The sequence below is a fragment of the Odontesthes bonariensis genome, chromosome 12 (assembly GCF_027942865.1).
Source record: "Odontesthes bonariensis isolate fOdoBon6 chromosome 12, fOdoBon6.hap1, whole genome shotgun sequence".
In the NCBI taxonomy this organism is placed as follows: Eukaryota; Metazoa; Chordata; class Actinopteri; order Atheriniformes; family Atherinopsidae; genus Odontesthes; species Odontesthes bonariensis.
Window position 1 is genome coordinate 23,023,517 of NC_134517.1, and position 25,828 is coordinate 23,049,344.

The 25,828-nt window shown below is 40.6% G+C and overlaps 1 protein-coding gene across 1 annotated transcript; it reads left to right on the forward strand.

Moving 5' to 3' along the window:
- Positions 1-419: 419 nt before the first annotated feature.
- Positions 420-25,807, forward strand: LOC142395978 (coiled-coil domain-containing protein 148-like). Its single transcript, XM_075478525.1, has 14 exons — positions 420-438; positions 1,920-2,041; positions 5,727-5,830; positions 7,939-8,030; positions 8,127-8,278; positions 10,369-10,464; positions 11,203-11,384; positions 11,825-11,963; positions 14,287-14,493; positions 20,590-20,730; positions 21,522-21,640; positions 24,645-24,762; positions 24,943-25,077; positions 25,580-25,807. The coding sequence occupies exons 1-14, from the start codon at positions 420-422 to the stop codon at positions 25,721-25,723; spliced, it is 1,770 nt and encodes a 589-aa protein (XP_075334640.1). The 3' UTR covers positions 25,724-25,807.
- The last annotated feature ends 21 nt before the right edge of the window (positions 25,808-25,828 follow it).

Below are 25,828 nucleotides of genomic sequence, written 5' to 3' on the forward strand. Positions count from 1 at the left end.
AAAGTGCTGAGAGTGCTCAGTCCAATAATAGTAAAAAATAAATGGTAACTTGTTTTTCTATTTACAAATGCAGAAACAACGAACCGTTATGAAGTTAGCATCACTCACGTAAGTGAAGCTAAACTAGCTAAGCTAACATGAACTTTTCCCTCCAAAAGTTTATTAATTTTTATCATTATTAAAATATCATTAATTCACTTTCAATTGTCAACCCCACAGTTCAAAAGCATAATGACACTATCATACAACATACATTTACTTTGACTTTGATATTTACCATGCAATAGCACACGCTGTACCATACGAGACAATGACAGCTTGCGGTTTGTTTGGAACTCCGGAGGCTTACATGAACCACGTGACAGCGCTAGCGGCGACTTCAAAGCGTGTCGCAACTCTGTATTATTCTATAGCTCTGCATGGGGCGTTCCAGAGGAGGTACGTGTGGTTGAATTAACCAATGACAGAAGAGATGATAGTTACCGTGGCTACCAGTTTTGTCAAACTATACAATGTGCATAGATGATAACACACGGTAAGCTAGGAGGCTCTATTCGGTAAATGTTCATTAACTTGCATAAAATAAGCAATAGTGGTTGAATCTGATTTGTTTAGTTTATTATGAAGCTCTGTAAAGTTAACCAGCGCGTAGCAAGAATCCCTTTGTCTGACTTTAGAAGTTAACTGACGAAAAAGGTGCTCTTCTTTTATATCTTTCCTGATTATTTACGTTTTTGGATCAATTCTGACCCACTATTATCGATAATTTGCACTGTGGCATCAGCTATTTTCTCGTTTATATCAGTAAAACTGAAAAAATAAAAATACAAATCTTGATTTACTGTTTGATCAGAATTGAACTCCAAGGGTTTAATGGCACCACCGTGTCAAAAATGGTGGCAATTGTTCGCCTGCTTTAATGTCCCGAATACAATCCTCCCTGTTACCTTTCATTTTGTGTTCATTTGTGAAAACTGATAATCTTTCTCTTCAATACACGAAGTATTTATGTGTGCTGGAGACATAAGCCATAATTAGTAGCCTATTCACTGAATAATAATGGATCCAGCCAGATTCTTTTTATTCCTATTATAAAATCCTAAATCCCAGATAGTTCACACCAGCCCTTCACACACAAGGCTGTATTAATTCAAGTGATACAAATCCTGAGGTGTCAGACAAAGGAGATATTCCAGCAGCATATCTCATACAAGTGTTCCATCCCAAACACAAAAAGTTATGAACCAATCTTTCTAAGCAATGTCATGTAGACCTTGTCAAAATTCAGTGTGCATGATGTGTTTAATAGTTTTCTGGCTTGTGCTCCTCTAGTGCCATGCACACATGCAGGTAAAATGTATTTTTGAAACTTTTAACTGCAATTTCATTCCCTTATTTTCAAGGTACAAGGCAACAGTGCATGAAAACAATTCTCTACATTGATGAGTGGAAGGGATCCACAGATGTTTATCACAAACTACAGAGCAGTAGATAAAAGGTAAGCTATTGAAAATAGGGTCTGAGATTTCGTTGACTTGTGACATAATGACCCACTGAACTGTTGAACAGATTTGACCTAAAGACCTCATGTTAAATTCCCCTAGTGCTGTCATGTCTTTGATGTCTTTGTCAGCAGACACATTGTGTTTATTCACCTGCCTTTGAGTCACAGCTGAAGAACATAGAAAAGAAAGATGTCTGACATCATTAGTTTGCCTTTTACTACACCACTCTTCCTTTGATGGAATTTTTTAATTAAACATACAGTCCATTAGTGCTAAACTGATGCCGTTCTCACCACTTTTATTCTCTTTGCTGAAGTCAGGATAAAGATTTTACTTCAGACATTGAAAGTGATGAAATTGTCAAGAATTCCAGTGATTTTAATTCAGCCGTATCATTTGCTCTCATCCATGCAGAAAAACTGACACCGCAAATGATGAATGGCCTTGGCAGCTCAAGGTGCAAACCGGCTGAATATAAAAGACTACAAGCCATTATTGATGCCAAACGCCTGCAGTCTGATCTAATTGGACAACAGGTAAATGTTGGTTTTTGGGATCATATATGCTTTGGAAACAGCAATGTTAGTGTAAACTCAGTTTCTGTTGCATTTAGTAACACAGTGATTCGGCTGCAAATAAATAGGAATGTGCAGCCACGCTACTCATTATCGTCGACAGGAAGAATCTGATCTGATGAAAGTTTGATATGAGCTAATAAAACAGCATGTCTCCATTAATAGGAAAATAGTGCAATTTGCGCTCCCTATTATCCTCTTTTAATGCGCCCAACACACTGTAAAGGGATTTCATTTCACTTGAAAAGGGGGATTGCATAACATTCATAGCTTGTCCAACAACATGAAACAGAGCAGCAATATCATTACCATACAGAAAAGCACTTCTGTGCATATTAATTTAGCTGCCTGTGGTTTAAAAAAACTGTTTGAGGCTCTTAGTCTTTTGACTCTGACTGGAGCAAACAGCTTTTTCAAAGGACAATGGTGATTAAGCTGTTAGACCGGTGTTGTTTTAATTGGTGAACTGTAAAAGAAGCCTTCTAACATCACTGCAGTTGCCCATGGCTCCCTGCAACCTCATTTTCTGTATAACCCAGATAAGAAGCTATATGTTCACATTCAGTCGACCTGCTGAAAGACCAGCTTTTTTTTAATCTCTTTGGTGATGTGAAAGAGAGTAAATAAATTACCATGCATAGCCTTAAGCATGGGATAATCTTTGTTATATAGTAAGAGACGGGCATCATTTAAATTGGTAAACTATTGGCAGCACTTTTTTACACTACTGTCAAAGTTTTGGTAACGTATAGTATATTACCCTATATGTGCTTTTTGATTTGGTATGTCTATGCAGACATCAGATGTGAGGTGTTTGTACAGTTTTTTTTTTAACTTGAGTCTAGCAGCATACGGAAGTGATATCACTGTTCTATGTGGTTTACTGTGTAGATATTTAGTGGAGTAATGGCCACTTCTCTGCTCTATGTGTTGATAGCCTGTCCAGCCCTACACGCGCATAAGTGCACTTGAGTTACTCTTGAAACTATTGACGCTACCCGTGTTTGTTAATGCCAGAACCGGCATAAGTGTGAGTTGGCAGACCAGAGTCAACACAAATCTGGCCAGAAACGGAGAGTCCCACAAGCTGCCAAAATGCTCTTAAATTGGGTTAAGTTTTGGTCGGCTTTGTGTCACTTTTACATGCTGGTGTTGTAGTCCAAAATCCATTGATTTTGAATGTTGTATGATGCGCCGTATAATTTATAAACTGCTTTGAATAAAATGGGACTGACAGCAAACAAGATGGATACCAGTTTTAAGAATTTTGAAGCAAACATTTACGGTTTAAAAAAGTAAGAAGTAATCTTAATGCAGTTTTTTTCTGTCAGTAAGTGTTAACGAAGCCTTAAGATTCCGCCAACCTATACACAAACGCTTTGTCTGCACGGGTGTTTTCACTTTTGCCTAATTAGACTTCTGAACAACTGTGTGGGAGTGTACAAACGTCAGTGGATGCACCTGTGGGAAAAGGGAGTAACATCTTTATCAGTCTTACTAGTTAAGAAAATAAGATAACAGTGTACAGAAAGCCTCACCTGTCTTCAACCTGCGCAGAGGTCTGATCAGCCAGAATAACATGAAACACCAACGATATCAAAGAGCCCCACAAATATCCTACAACCCAATATCCTTTCGCTCTTCTTTTTTCACATAGTTCTCATTTAACATTATTCACATTCTTCTCATTTATTTGATTTAGGAAGTCTTCAAGAATAAAATATATTGTTTTTCTGGCACTGTATATATCGCTGCAAAACCCACCGCCGCTTGAACTCCGAGGGTCTTGAATTCACACTGCCACTGTCTTTTAAAGGCCCTGCTTCTGAGAGACCCTCTGATTGGTCAGCTTATTGATTCATAATAGGAAAGTGCAAGACAGCAGCTCGTTTTTTTGTTTAAATTATGCCAGATATGCCTTTGGGGGGGTACAAATGTGTTTCATAATATCATCAGGCGAAAGAAATAACACCTTGACAACAAGCAATTTGTTTTGGCCAGTTCAGGGGCAGCGTCCTATGTGATGGAGAGCAATTTCCCCAGTGGATAATTGACTTTGTAACTTGGCATTCCATTTACATACAGAAAAAGCATTACAACACACCGAAAGGTAAATTAAGCCTTCTAACAACATCATACGACCTCTTCAAAGAGGAACATACCACCTTATCACAGAGAGGCAGCAGTTCTGTTTTTCAGGGAATATTCTCGGACAGTCAGTATGTGTAGCAGAGAAATTAACATGTTAGTCTGACCAAAATCATTAAAAACTGAAAGCACTGAAAAATGGACTTATATGCCCAAATAGTGCAGTTCCCCATCAAATACTCTGTGCATGTATACTCGCAACAAGCGTCCTCTGAAGTTTAGCTAGCAACCCTCTCTGAAAAAAGTCCCGATTTTACAACTGCAGTGTCATCAGACAAAAGTAACGTCACGTAAAGATAATATCTGGTGCTGTGAATTCATCTATATTTACAAGTTTGATCTTCTCCCAAAGAGAAAGTGGCAAAATGTCCCTAATGCTACCTCTGCAGTGTTGCAGCATCAGACTTTTTGATTAATGACTTTATTCCACGCCTGTGCATGCATTCTGGGACAATGAACTCTGTGTATCCGTACGAAATGGTAAAAGCACAGTTCCACATAGCGAAATAACCAGTAAGTAAAGGAGATTTAGCTTCTTCATCCTTGAGATGGTGGACTATATGAGTGATGGTGCTAAATAAAGTTCAGCTCAATTCACTTATCACTGTAGAATCAGTAATACACTGCCTGGAAGATGCACAGAATAAGATACTCCATAACCTTTTTCTCTCTAGTATAGAATCATATTGAGGACTCTAGATTCAAGTTTCTGTGAGAGTTAAAGGTCTAACCCAATGTATTCAAACTTGTTTAGCAAAAAACAAGAGCCACCTCCTGACACAGATACAGTCGAAACATAAAATGATAACAACACCCTAAGATTTGCTGCTCATCTTACATAGATTGTACCCATGTATCAGTTTCCAGATGTGAGGTTTTCTTTCATGCAGTTATCCGAGTCACTGGCCTGTGGACAAAAACACAGATATAAAACAATGAAACTCTACACTTGGAGCACTCTGAAGGAGGGCCGCGATGAAAAATAAAACAAATGACAGTAGATTAAGACTGTTACCTCCTCACTTCATTTCCTAATTACAGGTCTCATGTCATGCATGTGTGCTCTAGATTATTTTAATTTCCCGCTGCTTATTTGGCTTCTTCGGTTGAATTACCTTGGTATATGAGACTCACACACACACACACAGAGTTATGCTAATCAAGACGAGGACAAAAGAAAACACACTGCTAATATGAAAATAACTGAAAAAAAACTTACCTAAAAGAAAAAACCTACTCTTTTGTGTCTCATGCAACATTATCATTGAACAAAATCCCCTCAGGGATTAATTAAGAAGATCTGTTTCAGAATCTGAATCTAAAAGAATACAGTTTAAAGTTGTTGTTGTTGTTTTTTTTTGTTTTTTTTTGCAGATTATAATTGATACATTAAAGCAATAATGATAAAGGTCTGTGTCTTTTTTTTTTTTTTGGTGCATACTGCACCTCCAGAAAGAAAACTGTTTGCTCCTGCTGTGCTCTAAACCCTGTGTTATAGGTTCAGAAGACTCGCTGTGCAGCCAAGGCAACCAAGGAGAGCTCCTTATTACGGCAGCACAGACAGGTGTGGAGCAGAGAGTGCCCCAGGCTGCAAAAGGCTGAGTAAGAGCCCGCTTTTTCTGCCTTTCATTATCTGCTGCAGTTTACTGAATCGGCTCCTGCACAGTGCAATTGTTCCACTTAAGCCCCTATTGTACCCAGATGGGAACCCTGCGTGGAAAATTAGGGTGTAAAAAGGGTGGACAAAATTGGGGCCCAAGGGAGAAAATTCGCTGGGGGGAGAAAAGGAAGAAGAGAGATTTAAGCTGACTTTCAGATGGCCATGACACTGTTGTGGGATAGCTAACGCAGAGAGAAGTGTGTAAAAGTGTGTAAAAGTGTGTTCCTGTGCGTGGTGAGGTAGAACTGTGGGACTGGAGCTCAGCAGTGTCATGCCTTGTGAAGTGAGAAGGGCGGCACTAGCTCTGGGGTGCAGCTTGTTTGGCTGTAGAATGACTGTCTGAGCCACACAAGGTTAATGATGTACACAAGCGTAAGCTTCAGTAATGAGTCTGGTTGTAAATTTGTGCCCATGCTTGCAACTCTCCACACATATATCTAGTTTAATTGCCTGGGGATTAAAGAAAAACAACATATTGTCACATGGGAAACAGACCAGTATATCTCTAAGGTTACGGTCCATTTTTCACAATCATGACATCCACTGGGCCGGTCAATAAAAAGCAAACAATTACTGGTCGGTTCCTCCACAGACCCTTTTATTAAGATGCTGCCCACAGCTTCACTGCAGCTTGTGTCAACATTTTAGGATAAGTCCCACTGGTGGAAAATGTAATGGTGTGTATGACAGACGGTGGGAAATCCCCATCTCTTTACCCAACCCCTAAACCTTTCAAAGCAGTAGGTGTATGTGGTGTTAAAAAGCAACAGAGGATGTTTATTTAAGCACTTCGAGTAATTTAGTCTAATGATAGTACATGCTTCTACACTTTGATGGCAAATTTTCAACTTTTTATGCTATTGTATGAAATTGACTGTTAGCTTTTGTTACAAGTTATAATTCAGATCCAGATTGTTGAAAACAAAATGTTATCAGTGAATTGTCGCGTAATAATATAATAAATTCAGCTTTACGGTTGTCTGTCAAATTAGAAAATTGAAATTATTCCCACTTTACCAGGTGCAGTGTTAACATGGGGCCTGCTTCATTATTAACAATTAAAAACCTATAATTTGTTGGTCAAAATCCTCATTTTGGTCATGTCTACTTAAATGCTTAAATAGAAATTAAGGCGAGACACTACAGGTGAATAGGGTGATATTTTAAAATAATAGGTATCACCATGAAACTTCCTCAGTTGATTACTTATACAAGTATGAAAAAAAAATGTATTACAGATTTTAGAAATTTGTATGTTTAATTATGCAAATTAGGCATTATCTCATTAAATATGCGCAAATTTGTATACATTTCCAGAAGATAGATCTGAACATATGATAAAGCCAGGTGCAAAATTCTTTTTTCATTTTGTTAACGCACAAAATGAAAAGAAAATTACTGAGGGATTTCAGGATATCTGCTTTCATTTCCTAGGAAATCAAAATATACTGTCCATAGCCTAAAAAACATCTATTTTCGCCATTTTTTTTTATTATAATGTCACATAAATCAGGCCAGGAATGATTTATCAACAAATCCTTCTGTAAATATCTTCAGAATATTGCTACGTGTATAACTGGAAAGTTTGGTGTTAGTAGGTGCTCCATAGTCTGAGATATTGATACTGGAAAAATACAAAAAACTGATTTTGAGAAAACAGCATTTAAAGATTTAAATAGGGGAATTCAATACCCATAAACAAAATGTAATAAAATAAACATTTTAATTTATGTTTTCAACGTTTTCTTTATAGCAGGTTGAAAGAACACATGTTGAAGGAGTAAACTGGCCCAAAATCTCAAAATTGACCACTGCATGAAAAATCCCTGTTTTTCCTTGCCGTGTCTCGCCTTAAGTTATTCAAAAAGGATGATGTTAGGGCGCCTCATGGCTGCTTTATTACTCACAGCCAGTTTTGGCAATACACTTTGGTAATGTCTACAGTATATATGTCAGAAGTGCATTTTTGTTGTAATAAATACTTAAAACAAGCATATGTTATTAACTTCCTGTTTCTATAAGCTGCTTTTTTTTTGGTCTCCTGAAACAGGGTGCAGGCTGAGGATGACATCCATCATTTTTTGCAGCAGATCAAGCCGAATGGTCTAACAGATACCTCCATCTTCTCACTTCAAGAGTATGGTAAACTGCGCCACAAGTGTTCCAGTGCTGTAACGCTGAGTCACCCTTGGCCTCAGCTGTTTATAAGTGGTGTATTAATGTGTTGTGGGGGTTTAGAATTGACTCTTGAGAGGGAGCGGGAAACGTTCAGGATTGCCACCGTGAAGCCCGTTCATCAGCTAAGGGACGACCTGTGCTTCAGACTGGGCAAAGTGCAACATCAACAGCTCAATGAGAATCCATCACGCTGGAAACAAATTACACAACAGGTATCTGTGTGATGTGAAATCAAATGAAAAGCGTGGCTGAATGTCCACAGTTGTAGCCACGGGAAATTTGATAAAGATCAGCCTTAACATAGCTTTATTTGCCAGAAGTTACTACCACAGTTACTGGCCAAATCTTTACGATAAACATATTAAAGACATTTTCGTGCACACTTTTAATAGCACCCGTAAGAAAAACAAAACACTTTTGAAGATTCAAAATTGCATTTTAAAAACTTCTTGGTTGTTAGCCGAGCATTTGGCAGTATTTTTTCCAGTTAATCGCTGAAAGCCTTCGGAATCTTCTTTATAGTTTGTGTGCTCTCTGCAGGTACAACATATTTAGCCCTGTGCATCTAATGGAAGTTTAAGCTTTCCGTTATCACTCAGCGAATTCAGCTTTCACGCAACATTGATGATTATTCATCAAACTCTTGTTTGTCAGCTACAAAGCTCCTGAGTCATCAGCTCTGCCTTTGACTCTCAGAAGCTTTTTGCAGGCTCTACAGATGAATGGTGAAATTAGGGAGTTAGCCTGAGTCTTTAAAGACAGACCAAACTTGGATTGAACCCTCTGCCAGACACTTTGTGTAGCTCACTCATGCTTGTTTCTTTCCTTTGACCCCCTCCACTCTTGCTGGCCCATAGTCCAACCTGATTGCCCACACATGAACACAGCCGCTATGACTTATTAGTCTCTCTCACATCTTTTCTCCCTTTTCTTATTTCTTATTTCGCTGCTTTTCCTCAAAGAGGAGGTTGCTATGTAATTATGCTTCCACATCTGAGGGCTTCAAATGAAAACTAATAAGTCTAAAAACGCTAAAATAGACACAAAATTGAGTGCAGGGAATCAATAAGTGCATTAAGTGAAACTTGCTAAGTGTTCCTGGCTCTTATATGTGGTATGAATAATTACTTTGAAGTGGAAACTGTGAGACATATACCGTTCAATTAGTTATTATAGTCAAGCTCTCTTTCTGATATAATAGACCCTTTAAGTGGCCACTTATCCATTGTTGCCTATGGGTGTAACAGGTGCATATGAGTTCAACAAGTTAAATAATACCTCCTGTTAAAAAGCATGGAGTCCATGGTGATAGATAGATAGATAGATAGATAGATAGATAGATAGATAGATAGTCTGGTGTTTTGTTCAGATGTACATGTAGTTTTCTAAAACTCCAGTCTGTGTCCTGCGAGACCACACCACACCATACAAAGGTGTCCACCTGCTTCCTGGACTACAGTTGTGGTGCTTCTGTGTGACTGACCACCACACCAGACAAAGCCACGTGGCTCCACAGCCACGCATGCTGAGGCCTGTCTGACAATAAGCGTGTCGACGTTAATCCCGAGCAACTCTGCACTCAGCAGAAGAGGTTCAATAGCATTAAAGGCACAACAAAAATGTGATGCTATCAGGGCCCGCAGCCATCCCTGAGTGATGTCTCTCGAGCCGTCTGCTTCCCTGTCCTGCCATCAGAATCATGCTGGAGGGGAAGGGGAGTGCGCCGTGGTCATTGCTTTTGGTTGGAGTTGGGGAGCTGTTATCCAAAGTGTCCTATAGTGTGACCACAATGCAAAGGCAGGAGACAAAGGGACAACTGAGAGAGATGTCTAGAGTGACAGTGCTGGGACAAAACAGTCCCAGAGTTGGTGCATGTCACTTAAGACTTGAAATAACTAACATTCAATGAAATGTGGGGTAACAAGGTATTTTTTCAGTCTCACACAACCCAAACAACTTTGAGAAACGTACCTTATTTTTTAGTTACATTTTATTCTATTCAGCTAGTAAAGCTGTTTAACTCCATGCCATGTTTAAGTCCATCTTGGAAAACGAGCAGTTACTGATTACTTGCCCATCACTGAATCACTGTCAGCATCTAGATTACCGAATCTAAATTTCTGAAAGAGCGTGGGTGCCAATTTGTTTAAGCAGTAACTGTTCAAATCAAAGAGTCTTCTTCAAAGCATTTTCCTATCGATAAAATGACTCGACAGATGGAGTCTAAATGGCAGTCCAGGTTTCCATTGACTGTATGAGAAACGCGACTGTATTTAAGACTTTTTCCTGGTTTTACCACCAGATAAACTTCGTGAAAGAACAGCAACATGACATAACTGCACAACTCCATGCAGAGTACCTGGACGTGGAGGAGCAGATGATGGGCCTTGGCTTGGAGGTGCGTTTAATCAGTGCCGTTTCCAGATATCGTAGTTTCTGTTCTTCTTTAATAGGTCATCACTTTCCATTCTGTAGAGCAGCTCTCTGCGTCTTGAGAAGTGATTGCTGCAGTGAGTCATGAGAGAAAATATATGGTTCATTATGTGATATACAGGTAAATGCAAGGGTTTTAGCACCCACTGGTTACAATAATGACGTATTTTGTCGATTTTTAAAGTGAAGAATTGATAATTCAGCCGTTGATGCTCTCTGATCATCAATTCTCCATTCCGCTTTTTATTCAATCAAAAAAACTTGACGTACAATTTGCATTCTGTTGTGGGGGACTCTTTTCAGTTTCCCTTTCATGACTTACTGCGGGAAATTTGCATCCAAAGTGCTTCGGCTGCTTAGTGGAATCTTTTCCTCCCTGTGTCACTCTACTCGAGTATTTTTTTTTACCACCGCTGCACCATTTTTCCTTAACCTTAAAAAAAAAAAGTTTTTTTTTTTTTCAAAACAGTCATTAAGCCCAAATGGCACAACTTTAACTTAATCGATCACAGCGCATCTTTAATTTTAACGGCTCATTTTTCTAATATCTATTTGCCGCAGGGTTTCATTTGACTTCTTTTCACTTCAGAAATCAATCAAATGTCATTTGCTGTGATGCCAAAACTTTCACATTCGGCCGAAGATCTTAAAGGCCTAACAGTAAACCAAACTACTTCAAAAGCGGTTCCATTTTTCTTGGCAGAAATATCTTACCAGTACTTGTGAGAGTTTGGCAAACACAGAAAACACTCCAAGGGAGGTTTTGGATGCGGATTGCCCTGACCCAGACCTGAAGGACTACCTGATTCAGGCCTTCCAGTCCCTGTCAGAGACGTATCAGAGCAGACTGCAGAGTCTGCAGGAGCAACAGCAAAAAACCGACAGGTATAACCTGAACCCTGCTGAAGTTAATCTTTGCCTTTTTTAACAAATCCAAGTGCCTGGGGATTGAGCAGATTAAAGATTTAATTTATGTCTCCAATCAATATGAAATAAGTGAATAAAACATTCTTGTTATGTCTTTTAGTCGTCCATTTTATGAGCACATGTAAAAGCAGAACTCTTGTTTAACGTGGTAGAACGACATAAAAAATGTCTATATAGGCGCAGCAGCCTCGCTCTCAAGCCAGCTGTTGACTTAAACAGGTCTTTCTCACTATGAGGGTGATTACATAAAGCTACTTCATAACTTGATTTTTATTCCACATAGATATGAAAAGGCAATGCAGGGAAATCTAGGGAGCAAAACCTAATGTCAAATTCTTGCCTTTCTGTTGTTGCGCCTCTCGCTCTGCTCACATGTGTTTGTGTTGATTTGGTTTCAGGTTCTGTGGCTGGTGTCAAGATGACCATCGACTCTTCCAGTTCACTTTGTCTTTGTATACTCAGGATATACCCAACCACAGGGCACTCTGCATGGACATGCTGTCGAGACAGTTCCCTGAGAGGACGAGACTGGAGCTGGTAGGTGCTTTGGCAAAAGAATGGGGTCGTGTATTTATTTTTTTATTTTTTTCAAATGGCAGCGATGCACTCTATGGCTTACATTCATCCCGGGGTAAATTTATCCACTTGTCAATCCTGACCACTGCTACCATTCTGGGCTTTCCATGGCTGTTCTGTACATAAAAGCACACACATGCACAAACTCTTTCACGCACACTTTCTGAACCCTCCACACACACACATACACATACATCCATATTAGAACGCCCCCCCTCTGTCAAATGCGTTGTGAGTATCCAGCCTCCTGATCAATGAAGCTCAGCACCCTGAGCCGAGGAGACAGATAAGCCTGGACAATGATCTGTTCAGCACGCTGCAGGATGTGCCATGTCACCCGCTGTGGACAATTCTCGCCACCGCCTAGCATTGCCATGACAACCGCGAGGCCCTCTCTCCTCACTCGCCCGCACCCAGAGACCTGTCGTCATATCAGTTCCAGCTGGGTGCTGCATTTAGAGCCGTGATCGTTCAGCCTCAGGGGCGTTGCGAGGAGGAGAGATGTCTTTCTCCACACTTCTCGCCTTCTCAGAAGCAGAATCCGAGCCGCTGCAGTCCTGTTTCCACCCAGCACAGCCATTAGTCAGAATTTAATTGGTTTGCTAATCAGTTTGAGCTATAAAATGGTTTGTTGAAACCCCTCTGATTAAGTGCATAAATGCTGATACTAGTGGGGGGGGCTTGATTAATGCAGGCTTATTTAGGAATTCTTTTATCTGATGTTTAAATCTAAATCAGCTGAACAAGTATGGCATGATTAGTATCCAGAAAGCTCAAAGGGTGGTCCTAAAGTTGAACTGAGCTTGGTGCCTGTGAATTTCTGTTTCCATCAGAAATAAATTCAATATGAAAGGCAGTTCTGCAGATATTACACTGATCGCTGAAATCCCAGCTTAAGTTTGTGCTGCGTAACAGGTGTAAAAAAACAAGAGCCTTGATTAATCAGCGACAACGTGCAGTTCATTTTGTTGCAGTTTTTCCTACTCATTCTCTGCTTTTGCAGATAGATATCCAATGGAACGTGAGGCAGAGGCAGGCAGTTTGCAATGATTATGACTTTGTTGGATCTCTTGTCCCAAAGACATTTGAAACAAATCATGTCTTGTGGCGGTTTGTCCGACCACAGCCTGCAATCCCAATCCAAGTGCACATCGATGTTCCAGCAAAGTGCCATTTTTGCAAATTTGTATTTTATTTTCCGTTTTTCTGTGCAGCGATTGGCATCTAAGTTCACTTTGAGTGGAGAACACCCTCTACTGGATGGGGTACTTTATTGTCTATGATCTCATAACAAGCTGGGCGCCAGAGTACCAGCAGGATTTCAAAGTAATACCCTCATAAAGTTCCATGGCCATGGGAGGAATAATTCATGCCTCTTACTATTTTCGACTCTGTCCTTCCATTTTAATTGTCTGCTCTTTGTACTACTGAATCTTCATAGAGGCAGCACTCTGCTAGGGGAATGTGGAGCAGCTAAGTGTTGTCGCACTTTAGGCGTGTATCGCAGACACAGTGTTGATGTCCACACACTTTCTGCGTGCACTTTCTGCACACGCCTACTGTGTTCATGCTTGCTTGCTTCCAAGACACACAAGAAAGGCGAGGCTGGTGAAGGAGAGGGCAAGACAAAGTGAAGAATAAAGGGTGGATCTTCCTCAAGTTCCAAAGTTGTGCATTAATAAACAGGATTTGCTTGGCTGATCCCCGCATTGCTGTTCCGTTGGCAGGTCTGTCAGCTTACTCATTTTCAATAAAACCAGTCAGCCGTCTAATGCCTTCACTCTGTCAGTTAGCCGCTATTAGCCCATAGATGAATATCATTCCCTCTGTTCCAATGAGGCAGCCAAGTGGTGCAGCCTCTGAGAGCGCTGACACAATGATGAATAGCTATGGGCAGCCTTCACACAGGAAGGAACTGCTTTCCTTCAGGATTTTTCACAGCCAGGAGAGAAGCACCATTTTATACATCAGCAGAGTTGGATCTGGCGCAGAGGTGTCTCCATGGTTTTGTTGCCATGAATATAGACATTGTATCGTGCAGGTGTTTGTGAATAACTTGAAGCACATCATAAATTTCTGCATAATACAGCAGAGTTGCCATTGGAGCTGCCATATTTAAGTTTTTTTTCACACTGTGTTCTTCTTGTTCATCTTCCAGTTTTTGCTTTCGATGAGGGTTTTATTCAGGGCTCATAACTGATAAACTCACTGAGTCAACGCACTCAGCACGGTCTTTGTGGATCCATTCATGGGAGCAATGTTGTGTCCGTTGTCATTCTTCTAGATGGAGCACGAGCGCTTGTGGGATTTGCAGCGCTTCACCCAGACACAGCTGAGAGTAGTGACTCAGCAGTGGCAGCGAGACCTGGACGAGCTGCTGGACAGAGCCCTGGTCACCCTGCAGGAGGTCAAACATGCCCACCAGGAGGAGCTGAAGCTCCATAGAGACCGCCAGCACCAGCAGGACATCTGCTTGAATCTCAGAGAGAAAGTTAGTGCCTCTTGAGAAATTCCCTGTGATGCATTGTTTTTGATTTTAAGACACCTTAACATCTATTAGAGCAGACAGAATTTAGCTGGTTTCCGTTGTCATAATGTTCGTTCAAGTGTAGATGTGACAGGTAGCACTGTCTAACTGCCTGTTTGTGTACACTATATCTGCTGATGAGGCTGTATATTACGACAAGCTCCGTGACAGCATCTCCTGCTTTAGCTGCCTCTTGGGATGAGCTGTGAATGCAAACAAGCTAATAAGGATGGTCTTGCGAACACGATTGAGCTGTCTCCTAGGGGGGCTGACGTGACTGATGTGAGCATCACGGGGATTATTTTTGTATTGCTGGTTTGCAGGTATAAAAAGTTAGGTTTGTTTCAGTGAGACAGTTTGATCTGATTCTTATGATTGATTAGTCATCTCTCTATTCTCTGTGTTTTTAACCCTGTATTTACCAAGATTAATTCAAATCTGTCCTGAAACAGCAATTTTTGGTCTTCTACATTAATACCACTGGGATAAAACTTCCTGTTTGGTCCTAAAGCCTCTCCAATTACCTCGCAAATGCAAAACAGATTTTACAAACTTGAACGTGAAAATCTATAAATCTTTTTTAAAAACCCATGTAAAAACCCATTTTTGTGAAGTGAAATCTTGAATTAGCGTGGCTGTAGCTGGTGTTTCAGCTCTCCAGCTCCTCCTCATATTGCACAAAGGAAGATTTTGCACACCTGTGTCATAATTAGAAGTTGAAAATGTTTTTGAAAAGGATTTTAGAGCTTGCTCCACTTCAGACATAGTCTTTTCTTATATTTTCTTTTACTTGTCCCCTTGTCATATGTCTGGTGGACTGTTAATTTTTGACAAATGAGAAAGTTACATTCTGCAAAGTACAGTGAAGTCGTGTTCCTATCTTGTGGGAAATGAGATAACAAAAGGGAAAAAGTACAAACCACTTGTTAAGCATGTCAATAAAACTTCAGAATCTGGTACTTTTGACAATCCAGTAACTCTGAATGGCACCATTTATTCAGAATTTCTGAGTTCTCCGTTAAAAGAAATCTGTTTTTTAAAGACACAAAGTGCTCGAGCAAGGAGCAAGGGCCAAATAAAATTCAAAGGTAGATAATTGCTGAGATTTCAAAGGACTTTTTCCCCCCTGATCCTCATTACTTAAGAAGTAAGGTCTCAATCATTCCAGCGTGTACATAGGTAAATTTTCGTAATGTAAGAAAACTTCTCGATCTAGAGGCATTTCAGAGCATCTCTACAATAAAAACAGGAAAAAAAAGGACGTGCCAAAATGCAACAAACTTTAATAACATGAAGCAACATAGTATGATGCCACATTTATTTCTCACACTTGTCAAAACGCAGGCGGCTTCTTGATAGCCACAAACTGGTTCTGTGCCAATCTGTTTTGAAGATAAAATAAATCTGTTGCCTCAGTGAACCATGAAAAAAAATCAACTCTGGTGGTCTAATGCCAAAGTCTAATCTTCACCACCTGAAAGTCTGATGCTTCCAGAGGTTCTAGCAAACTTTCAACAGCTTAAAATTATTCATCCGACTAGTGTTACGTTATTGTATTCTAATATAATACGGTAGCATAAGGGCCTGTAGACTTTGTTGTGCAGCTGATTCTTATGTTTAAGTGGAAAGTTTCCCTTTGTGCTTTACTGCGCACATCATTTGAATTGAGTTCATGCCGAGGGCAATGATCTCTACATTCAGTTCTGAATCAATGGAAGTGACTCTGAAAAAGCTGCGATGACTGTAGCACAATGCAATCAACAGTTCTAAACAGTTCTCAGTTTTTAAAAGGATTTAATATGTGATTTAAAACAGCCATGTGTGTCTGCTGGCACCCATTTAATATCTTCCTGGCGACAACAAGAGCTTCTGGCTTCCCGTGTCCATATATCTTCCCTGTGTCTCCCACAGTGTTCATGTATCAATTACATGTGACATTTATAAACATGTTTATTCGTTTTGTTTCAGTGCTCTCTTAGGCAATAAGAAATCAAATCAAAAAGTATTTTTCTGCGCATGATTTTTCCTCATTCGTGCCTTTGTTCATCCGGTGCATTTGCACAGATTTGAGCTTATGTGAAGGCTCAGATGAATGCCCGTTCACATCCACTCATTCTTCCCTCCGCCGTTATCATTTCAGCACAGCGACGCGGCGGCAAGACAAAATTGATTCCCCATCCGCTTCATCTGCTTCCTTAACACGTTTGTCTCTGCAGCTGCTCCGGCTCTTCCTAGAAATACTCCTGACTCTGCTCTGAATCAATGCTATTGTAGAACAAAGTGTGTATTACAGTTGCTGGCAGCTATTGTACTTGTACTCTCAATGTACTCAGCTGAAGTAACAGCAGCTTACTGTGTTGAAATATGTAGAAAAATAATGACCTCCTTTGAGTGTCACCTGTTACATTCTCTGGCTGGGATTGCTCAAATCATCTCCTACATCTCATCTTCTTTACCGGATGAGGTGAGAGCGTTTGGAGGATGAGTTTTGGTCAGTGTTGCTCTGGTTGTGGCCTCATTTTAGGGAGCAAAGCTGTGTGCTGCCTTCCCACCCAGACACACTTCAGGGCAAAGGGATTGTGAGAGAAAATCTAAGAAAATTGATTTCAGAGTGCTTTATCACACAGGCCTCCTCTTGGGAACTAAAAATGATCTGATGGATTCCTGATGGGCACACAGGTGACATAACTGCTTACACAGCAGCTCTGACATACAGTAAAAAACAGAAACTGTTGGCATGCATTGGCAAAGGTAGAATGAAATGGATGATTAAGATATGTTGGAATTTGAAGCACGAGGCGTTTTCATTTCATTCCATTTTATCACTGAAAGACAGACTCCTCTTTGAAAACTCATCAACTGGTTTTTTTTCTGCGTTTTTTTCAGGCTGCTGTAATTAGCTGGTATTGTTCTTGGTGTTACTGTTCATTTGAGTCTTTTATTCTGTCCTTGCTTTCATTTTATATCTCGCCCCCAGGCCTCGCTGATGAGGGACTGTGTGTTCCGCATGGGTAAATCAAGCCTGGAGGGATGACAGATTGTTGCAACATGTTCAGGTGGGGCAGGGATGAAGGGGCCAGCAGGACGAGCAACCTAACAGTAGAGAGAGGAAAGGTTTTCACGAGACGCAGGTTTTATGGCAGTTCATGGGTTCAGGCAAAAAAAAAAACAACAACGACCTTATTATAGAGTAAATTAATGGCAGATTTTCTGTGTGCCTTTCCCACAGTAACCAGGATATTCTCCAGGCAATATGTAAGCAGATCCCCTGTCACTGACTATTAAGTCCCTCCGGTGGGAGGGTCTCAGTAGTTCAGACAGCGTGTGGGCAACACAGTGTTTCCGCTGACAGCTCTCTGAGGAGTTAATTGCTCATATTTGTAGGTTTTTCTTTGCAAAGTGATGTACCTGTTATGGACCTCAAGAAATTTCTAACCCTGCCAGCCACTGAATTGCCACAATAATTACACGGTTTCATGTTTCTCCTCTCATAATGGGCATTGGTTCAAGTCCCTTTTAAGATTTTGTAATCTCATGCATTATTAATGCTGCTCAGCAGAGTGGTTTCAACATGTGGAGGAGCGGTGCTGGGCTGTCCCTCATTTGCTGCTGTGACTCACAGCAGCGGTGATTTGTAGTTCTGCATCGGTTCGTACGTAATCGGCCTCAGTCTTCTTTAATGTATCGAAGGCTAATCATAAATGACCTGCAGAGGAAATAATGGCAGATGCTGCCACGCCCGCCTGATAGAAAACATTTAACTGTACAGTTATGCTAACAAAAGCTTTCAGCAGGCTGCAGTGCTCAGATAAAAATGCTTTAAAGCTTTTGTTATTCTGACATCCCTCCAGTCTTTTTTTGTGCTGCCATGAAAAAGGGTAGAGTCCCATTTCCATGTATATTCACAGAAAATGAGATTCCAGTGACAAATTACAATAGACCATACTTAATGACCATTTTATTCTCTTTGTGTTCCCTAAAATCCCTCTTTGTCTCAGCCTAAACCATAAGTTATGCAGAAGCATTCAGACATTGGGCATCTTTAAAATTCTAATGAACACATGCGACCTCATACCACAAATTAACTTCATAGAAGGAGTGCAAAAAACAAGCAAACACGAGGGAGTTTAACGCACACATTTAAATGTTTTTGAAATAATCTCTACAGACACCTTAATCAGGTTATTTACACTCTTGTGGTTCGTGGCATTAAGCATGCAGATATCTCATGTGAGGCAGACCAAAGCCAAATGAATGCTTTTTATGACAAGTGCTTGTTTTTCCTGTGATTAAAGGAGAAACGGAGCATTCCCGGTTTGATTTTTACGGCCTCTTCTGGATGCATAAAGCTCTGCTTTTCTAAAAGAAAAAATGCAAATGAATACAGAATGCAGAATGATGTTAAAGTCATAAAAACTGTATGATTTTAAAAAAAGAGCTCAAAGTCAACGTTCAAATTCAAAACCGACAAATGTTGTTGTTCTTCAATGTACAAGTTCATGTGGAATCTTATCTCCAATTAAGTTGGGAAGGGGTTTATTTCAGAGTCAGTGACTTCCTCTACAGAATTGTGCCTGTTTTAAAAGCTTTGAGACACAAAGAGTCCGAGCTCATATCCATCTAATATCTGCCTTTGGCCTTGTGTAAAGACATGTCAAGGGAGCAATCTGTTAACTGTTTCATGTTTCACAGATTTTAAAACCCCCAAACCTTCAGGGAGTTCTGAAACGTTCTTGAAACGATGAACATTTACCCTCACAGTCCTTCACATAGTGTGTGTCTGGAAAACTCGGGGATGCTCTTTTCATCTCCAGTCATGTTACTGACCTGTTGAAGTGGATAGAAGTAACCCTCTCATTCACCTATTTTTTCATTTTGATTTATAGAAGCTTGCCATTAACATTGTTCACGTCCCAAAAATGTTTTCTACACATTTATTTTTATTTTTTCCAAAGGGAATAACGGGAAAAAAATGCCAAATAAGTATTTAATGATACTAAAACCTAAGTGTTTTATTGGTTTCGTAGGGTCGGGTTTTTTGTTGTTTTTGGAGTGAGCTGAAGTAGTTACTGACATCAATACGGTGCCCTTTCACAGTCACCAGATTATACTACACAAAGTAGGATTAAATGTATTCATTAAAGGCAGACGCACATAATAAAAAAAACTGTTGAAAAAAAACAGCTGGAGACAAAAAGCGTGACAAGTGCTTTGCTCTTTCGAGGAGAAATTGAAAAACAAGTGCATAGCAGCATTAATGAATGACTAAATGCTGTCGCCATCACTTATTATTCACTCACTCTTCACTACTCGGCGCTAAGTGTAAGCAAAAGATTTCTAAAAAGGAATTATGATACAGCTCCAGCTTGAGCGGGGCTAAATAAAAGTGGATTAGAGGCTGGATTGTTTGAAGTCCCCTCTCAAACACACAGCTGCTGCTTCTTCTCGGGCAAGTACGATTGACTTGATGATAACCGCTGGTGCTAATGTGTGTGTGACCATGTTAATTTGCAGTTGGTTCCCTTGGGGATTTTCTAAGCTCTCCTCTGATAGATCTGTGAATCTGTTTGCCCGTTCGGAATGCAACACTTCAATGCCGGGCACGCCACAGAGAGGCTGCCGGATAACCGACCTGTCACTCACTCCTTAGCAAATGTAAGACCGCGTGTGTGGGAAAGGTTTAGATACCTTTGTGATGAAGGTCATGAGTCTTAATCATCAAGTTGGACTCTCGAGATATTATATTTAGGTGATCGATTTTTGCTTTAACTGAAAGTGTTGAATGAATTTTTCTAAATGATCTATTTATAGTTTTAGAACAGAACTGGTGAATGAAGGCATCGCTCATTATAAGGGTCGAACACAGTGTTTCTCTGTGTGATTCAGTGCCTCGACAGATCCTGCGGTGATATAACATACAGGAGAAAAGCTGTTCTACCACCTCCCCCGGAATTCATGCCGCCTCTTTGACAGCTGTAATTGTTTTTCAAAGCAGCTGCTGATTGACAATATTCTGCTTTCTGTTTATCCCCCGGTGCGCCTTTGCATGTGCGTTTGTAGCTGCAGCAGTGGCGGGCCCAGCAGGAGGAGGTGGCGCGGCTGGAGGCAGCCATAGCAGCGAGACAACAGGAGGAAGGAGAGGCGAGGGTGAAGAGGGAGCAGGAGAAGGAGGCCGCCATCAGGTCGCAGCAGAAAGAGAAAGTAGGTGCTGCGTCTGCGCATCCATCCAGTCAATGTGTGGGTTACCTGCTGCAGCACTGCGGTGCAATAAAGCTGTGTAGGACACACGAGACATGAAAGGTATGACGAAAAGACGTTTGTGCGTTTCTGCAATGTGGGAGGAAGTAGTTACACACACCTTTTATAAAACTGTGTGATCAAAACAAGATGAGTTCATGCATTATGGTGTAAGAAATCTCCATAGATGGAATATTGCAACAAATGTTCACCCAACATGATATTTAGGTTTTTTAAATAACTGCAAATGTAAGTTTTGAATTCTCAAGATGAAAAACACTCCGAATAAACACCAAAATGAATAGCTGTCAGCTCACAAACAGCAAAGATTTACACCAAGAAGAAAGCACTGGGTGTTATCGAATTGAAAAGCACACGCTGTTACAGTTACTTGGGGATTTAGATTATTCATTTTATTGAACACTCAGGTGCGATAATGGCAGAAAATGTGTGTGTTTCTGACTGTTTAATTAACTGAATCCTGAGGGGTCTGCTAAGAGTGTACGGGCAACCTGAGACAACCCTCTGATTAATGAGAACATTTAAGCCTCATTGAGTTCCATATAATTCAGAACAATCGTCTGGGAGACATTGAAATATCATCTCATTCTCTCTATTTACACTTATCTGATTCCAGCTCTGTCTCAGTCAATAGGACATGATGATCCTAAGAGTTTTGTGAGTCAACTAAGTGGATGTGTGGCTGCTCTTCTTGTTAACTTTTTCTTGTCATTCTTTGCTGTGTTTTTCCCCAGGTGAGACGGTTTTACTCAAAGCAGCAGAGGAGGAGGGAGGTGCTGGAGCAGAGGGATCAAGAGAGGCTTGCTAATCTGAGGCGTGTCATGGAAGAACAGGCGAGGCGAGATAGGCAGAGGTTAGTGTTGGACCGTGGGACAGTGAGTATTTGTTGCAGCAGCCATGTGCATCAGTGTGGTTGAAGACAATCGAAAACCCTACACAGCTGTTATTGTCTGTTCCGTCATGTAGAATTAAAAACCAAACAGAGCACCCTCTTTATATTTTAAGGTTTTGTGTATGAGGACATAACAAGAAAAATAATTTGTTCTTAAATTAGGTAAGTTAGAGGTTATTGTTGACAGGGGTTAAGGGTTATAAGGTCATTTCTAAATCATTTGTTCACCATTGTACAGTGTGAAAGATCGTTCACACTCAAACACACAAACATTTAAGACAGCTGAGAATCTTTTCAGCAGTGGACCTCCAAGCAAGTTCACCCCTAGTTTAGTCTGCACAATCCTCAGAGAAACCGCAAAGAAACCCAAGAGCTACATCTCAGACTCCGCATGCCTCAGTTAGCATGGATGTGGAGGCCCTGATGATTTTCGGCTTGTTTCTTGTTTTACAGCTACAGGACCCCCTGCGACCAACGTATTCAGCAGTCAAATATGGAATTATCTGTCTGACAGCTTATTGGGTCATGTAACTGGATAAGGGAGCATTTGTCCACAAATGCTGAATTTAACTAACCTTAAAATATGGCAAGGATCAGATTCATTTTGAATATATCCCAATATGTAAAATCTCAGAATTAAAAGAGGGTGTACTTTCTTTTTCACATGACTGCAATACCATTTTTTGCTTTTGGGCTGGCAATCACTTACAGCCACAGAGGGGTCAAGTGTCTGACATCACTGGTGAAGATAAGTCCCTGCAAATTATAACATAGGTTTATGGCGTACGTGAAATTTCCGAATATCTCAGGATCCCTCCACCACCACCTTGTGCTTCAATGAAAAAGCACTGGAGCCGCGTGGAACTGCAGAACCAAATAACCCGTGCCGTCCCCCCATGACCTGACAATGTTTGTCAGAGTGCTACTTGTGATAACAAGAATCCTTTGCTTCCTCACCCTTTAAGTGCCCCCACTCTTTTGTCTTCTCTAATCTTCAAGTAGTTCTTACAAAACTTTGAGGTGTGTTTAGAGCCTTTATTCTGCTGCAGTGTGAGTATTCCTCCACATCTATGCCATCCAACTGCAGTGGTGTCTCTACCTATTCAAGGTGGGGTCAGTTTGGTGCATTTTTCCAATTCCATAGTGGGCAAAATACTTTCATAACTGAATGTGCCCACTGTTGTGTTTCACTGTGTATTTTATGCATGTGTAAATCACTGCAGTAACATTCGCTCCTGTTCATCTACGTATACACAGCCCTCTGCTTTCTCCTTTCTGGTCATATATTGTAAAATGCTTGTGTGTGTGTCTTGGCCTTTTCCCTTTCGCCCTCCTGGGAAGTGGTGTACAGATACCCACTTGTCCTCTGAGAGTTTTTAACAGAAATCTTGCGCTTTATTTAGCTAATTCTGTATCTGTGAGATCTGCCTGATTTAGCTTTGGATGCAACTGATCCAGTTTCCTCAAAGTTGTTTTTGGAGTGCAATGCGTTGCCTCTTAGTGAACCATTAATTATGATTTGAGACCTGCTTTTATAAGAATAACACTCCTAATGTCATGTGAATTTCCCCCATTGGGGGATGAATAAAGTATTTTTCTATTCTATTTCTATTCTATTCAAACCAAGTAAGCAACACTCAGCTGGAATGTCAATTTTCACAAAAAAGGGACAATGACAGCAAGCCAGTTAAAAAAAAAAAAAAAAAAAGAGAAGATGTTTAGTGAACATAGAAATTCACACTGAACACCCTCTGCATAACACAGTGTTGAAACAATGGAGTGTGATCAGTATGAAGCTATCAGCTGTGCTGTAACACAGAGACATACAGGAGGTCATTCCTGCCAGCAGCAATAAACCTGCATAATGAGAGCTTGTGACTGTTCAAAGAAAAGAAAAAAACATTACTGCAAACTAGATATTTTCCCATTTGAGATAAATAGTAGATTTTTTCAATTTTGATTTTCATTTCGATTTTCATTGAATGCATGTTGTCCCTGTGTATATGTGGGTTCTCTCCAGGTACTCTGGCTTCCTCCCACCATCCAAAAACATGCATGTTAGGTTAATTGGTGTCTCTAAATTGTCTTAGGAGTGAGTGTGAGTATGTGTGTGTGCTCATTTGTCTCTGTGTGGTCCTGTGATGGGCTGGCGACCTGTCCAGGGTGTACCACGCCTCTCGCCCAATGACACTTGGGATAGGCTCCAGCCCCCCCGCGACCCTAAATTGTATTAAGCGGGGACATAGAAAATGGATGGATGGATGAATTTAATTTAAATGACCTGAACAAGCCTCTGACGCACTGGTGCATCATCTGTGTGCATGCTTCAATGAAGTGGACACGACTCAAGGAAATATGAAATGTTTTAAGTCTAAATCTGTGTCACTGTGATTGCTGACCTGGAAATACATCTTCTCGTCTCCATAGACCTACTGATTATGTCACTTTTCTGACTTTTATGGTCTTAGATGTCAACTCTTTTTTGGACCTTAAACACTATAGCAACCATCTGTGATGGTTGTTTGGTATCACATCTCTTCCAGTCTTTATGACTTTTAGGTTGCAATTGGGTCCATCTTTTGTGTATCCATGTGTTATTGGTTTTCTTCAGTTATTTTTCAAGAATGAATGAATGAATAAATGACCTTATAAAATGAACTCCATTCCTTCAGATAATAGGTCAGATGCTGTTTGGCTCAATGTGTTTTAGTGACTTTACAAATAAAGAACCACGCTTGGAGTTAATTCTGTTCTTCTTCTCTGCAGACTTACTCATAGACTAGCATTAATAGAGATAAAGAGATAAAACCAGATGATAGGAGAGGCACTCTGGCAGCTCCAATAAACCCCGTGTCAGCTCGAAGGCTTACTGTGTGAGGAGTGATAGGTGATGTTGCCTGTGGCCGTGGCAAAGGAAGAGAAGCACCTCGTGGGTTTTGATCTTCACAAGCTGTCTCTGCTCTAGGGTGCAGTTTCGGGCAGAGATGTTGCTGCAGCGAAGGGAAGAGAGAGAGGCACGAGAGCTGGAGCGGCAGAGAGGAGAACAAGAGAGACAGAATCGTCTGGAAGCTCTCAGAAAGCAGGTGAATCATTAGCTGGTCTTGACACTTTGAGTCACTTTGCTTTGTTCTGTTTGTTGAAAAAACTCCCAAAGGATGAAATAGACTTATTCTTGCCTGAGAAGAGGTGTCAGTGCCACCTTATGGCAGAGTGTAAAAAGACAGTAGTGTGTTACCAAAATTAATGTTTTTAAACCATCTTAGGTTGAGGTGGTGGCAGAGGCAGACCCGGAGAGGATGATGGCAGATACTGAGGCTTGGAGGAGCCGACACGTGAATGAGAATGATTTTGAGCTCCAGAAGCCTCTCTATAGTATCAATACGTACACAGACACCCAGGTGAGGCATTATATAATCTACCCTCGTCTAACCTTCACCTCATGTTTGCAAGGTTACAAAGTGCTACGCTGATCATTTGCCCCGATCTCCTTATCGGTATACGTGGAGCTTTCAACATCCCTTTCCCTGATTCTTTGACTGTTTAAGTTTTGTTTCATTTTTGGTGTGAGTGACCCTTGCAGTGGGTGAAAATGGGCAAGGTAGGTGACTTGCCAGACAAACATTTGTCCTAATTTCAGCACTCAGCTAAGATTTCAATGTCAGCACGTCAGTCAATGAACTGTAGTCTGAGTTTGTTGTCAATGTTCAGAACAGGTCAGATTATTATATAACACAGGAGGTAACTAACTTGGATCTTCTCCTCCAGTACCAAAGCATGAAGAATAAGTCATTAACCTCATTTCGTGTTAAACAATGTTAACGAGGTGTGTGGAATCCGGTGTGAAACAGCTGGAAATGTGTCATTTATTTACCGTGGGATTTTGAATGTCTGTTTTTCCAGATTGTGTCCGATCCAAGAGTGCGGGTTGAGCAAAGGCTGCGGGAGGCTGGCCTACACCAAAGCCAGTATGCCAAGGAGCTTATGTCTGTTATCAAGCCACCCAAACCACCTCGACGAGACACAAAATCCATACTTAAATTTTGACCTCGGGTTTTTTGGAGTCATTTTGTGGAGTCAAAGCAACCCTTGCTCTGTTGTTGTTCTATGTGTTGAATCATAAAGGGACGATATATGTGTACATCCAACAAC

What these genes read in the sequence shown, in the direction of transcription:
- LOC142395978 (XM_075478525.1), top strand. An exon ending in GGTCGCAGCAGAAAGAGAAA is followed by an intron (nt 20,731 to 21,521) that starts GTAGGTGCTGCG and finishes GTTTTTCCCCAG; the next exon opens with GTGAGACGGTTTTACTCAAA. An exon ending in TGGAAGCTCTCAGAAAGCAG is followed by an intron (nt 24,763 to 24,942) that starts GTGAATCATTAG and finishes AAACCATCTTAG; the next exon opens with GTTGAGGTGGTGGCAGAGGC.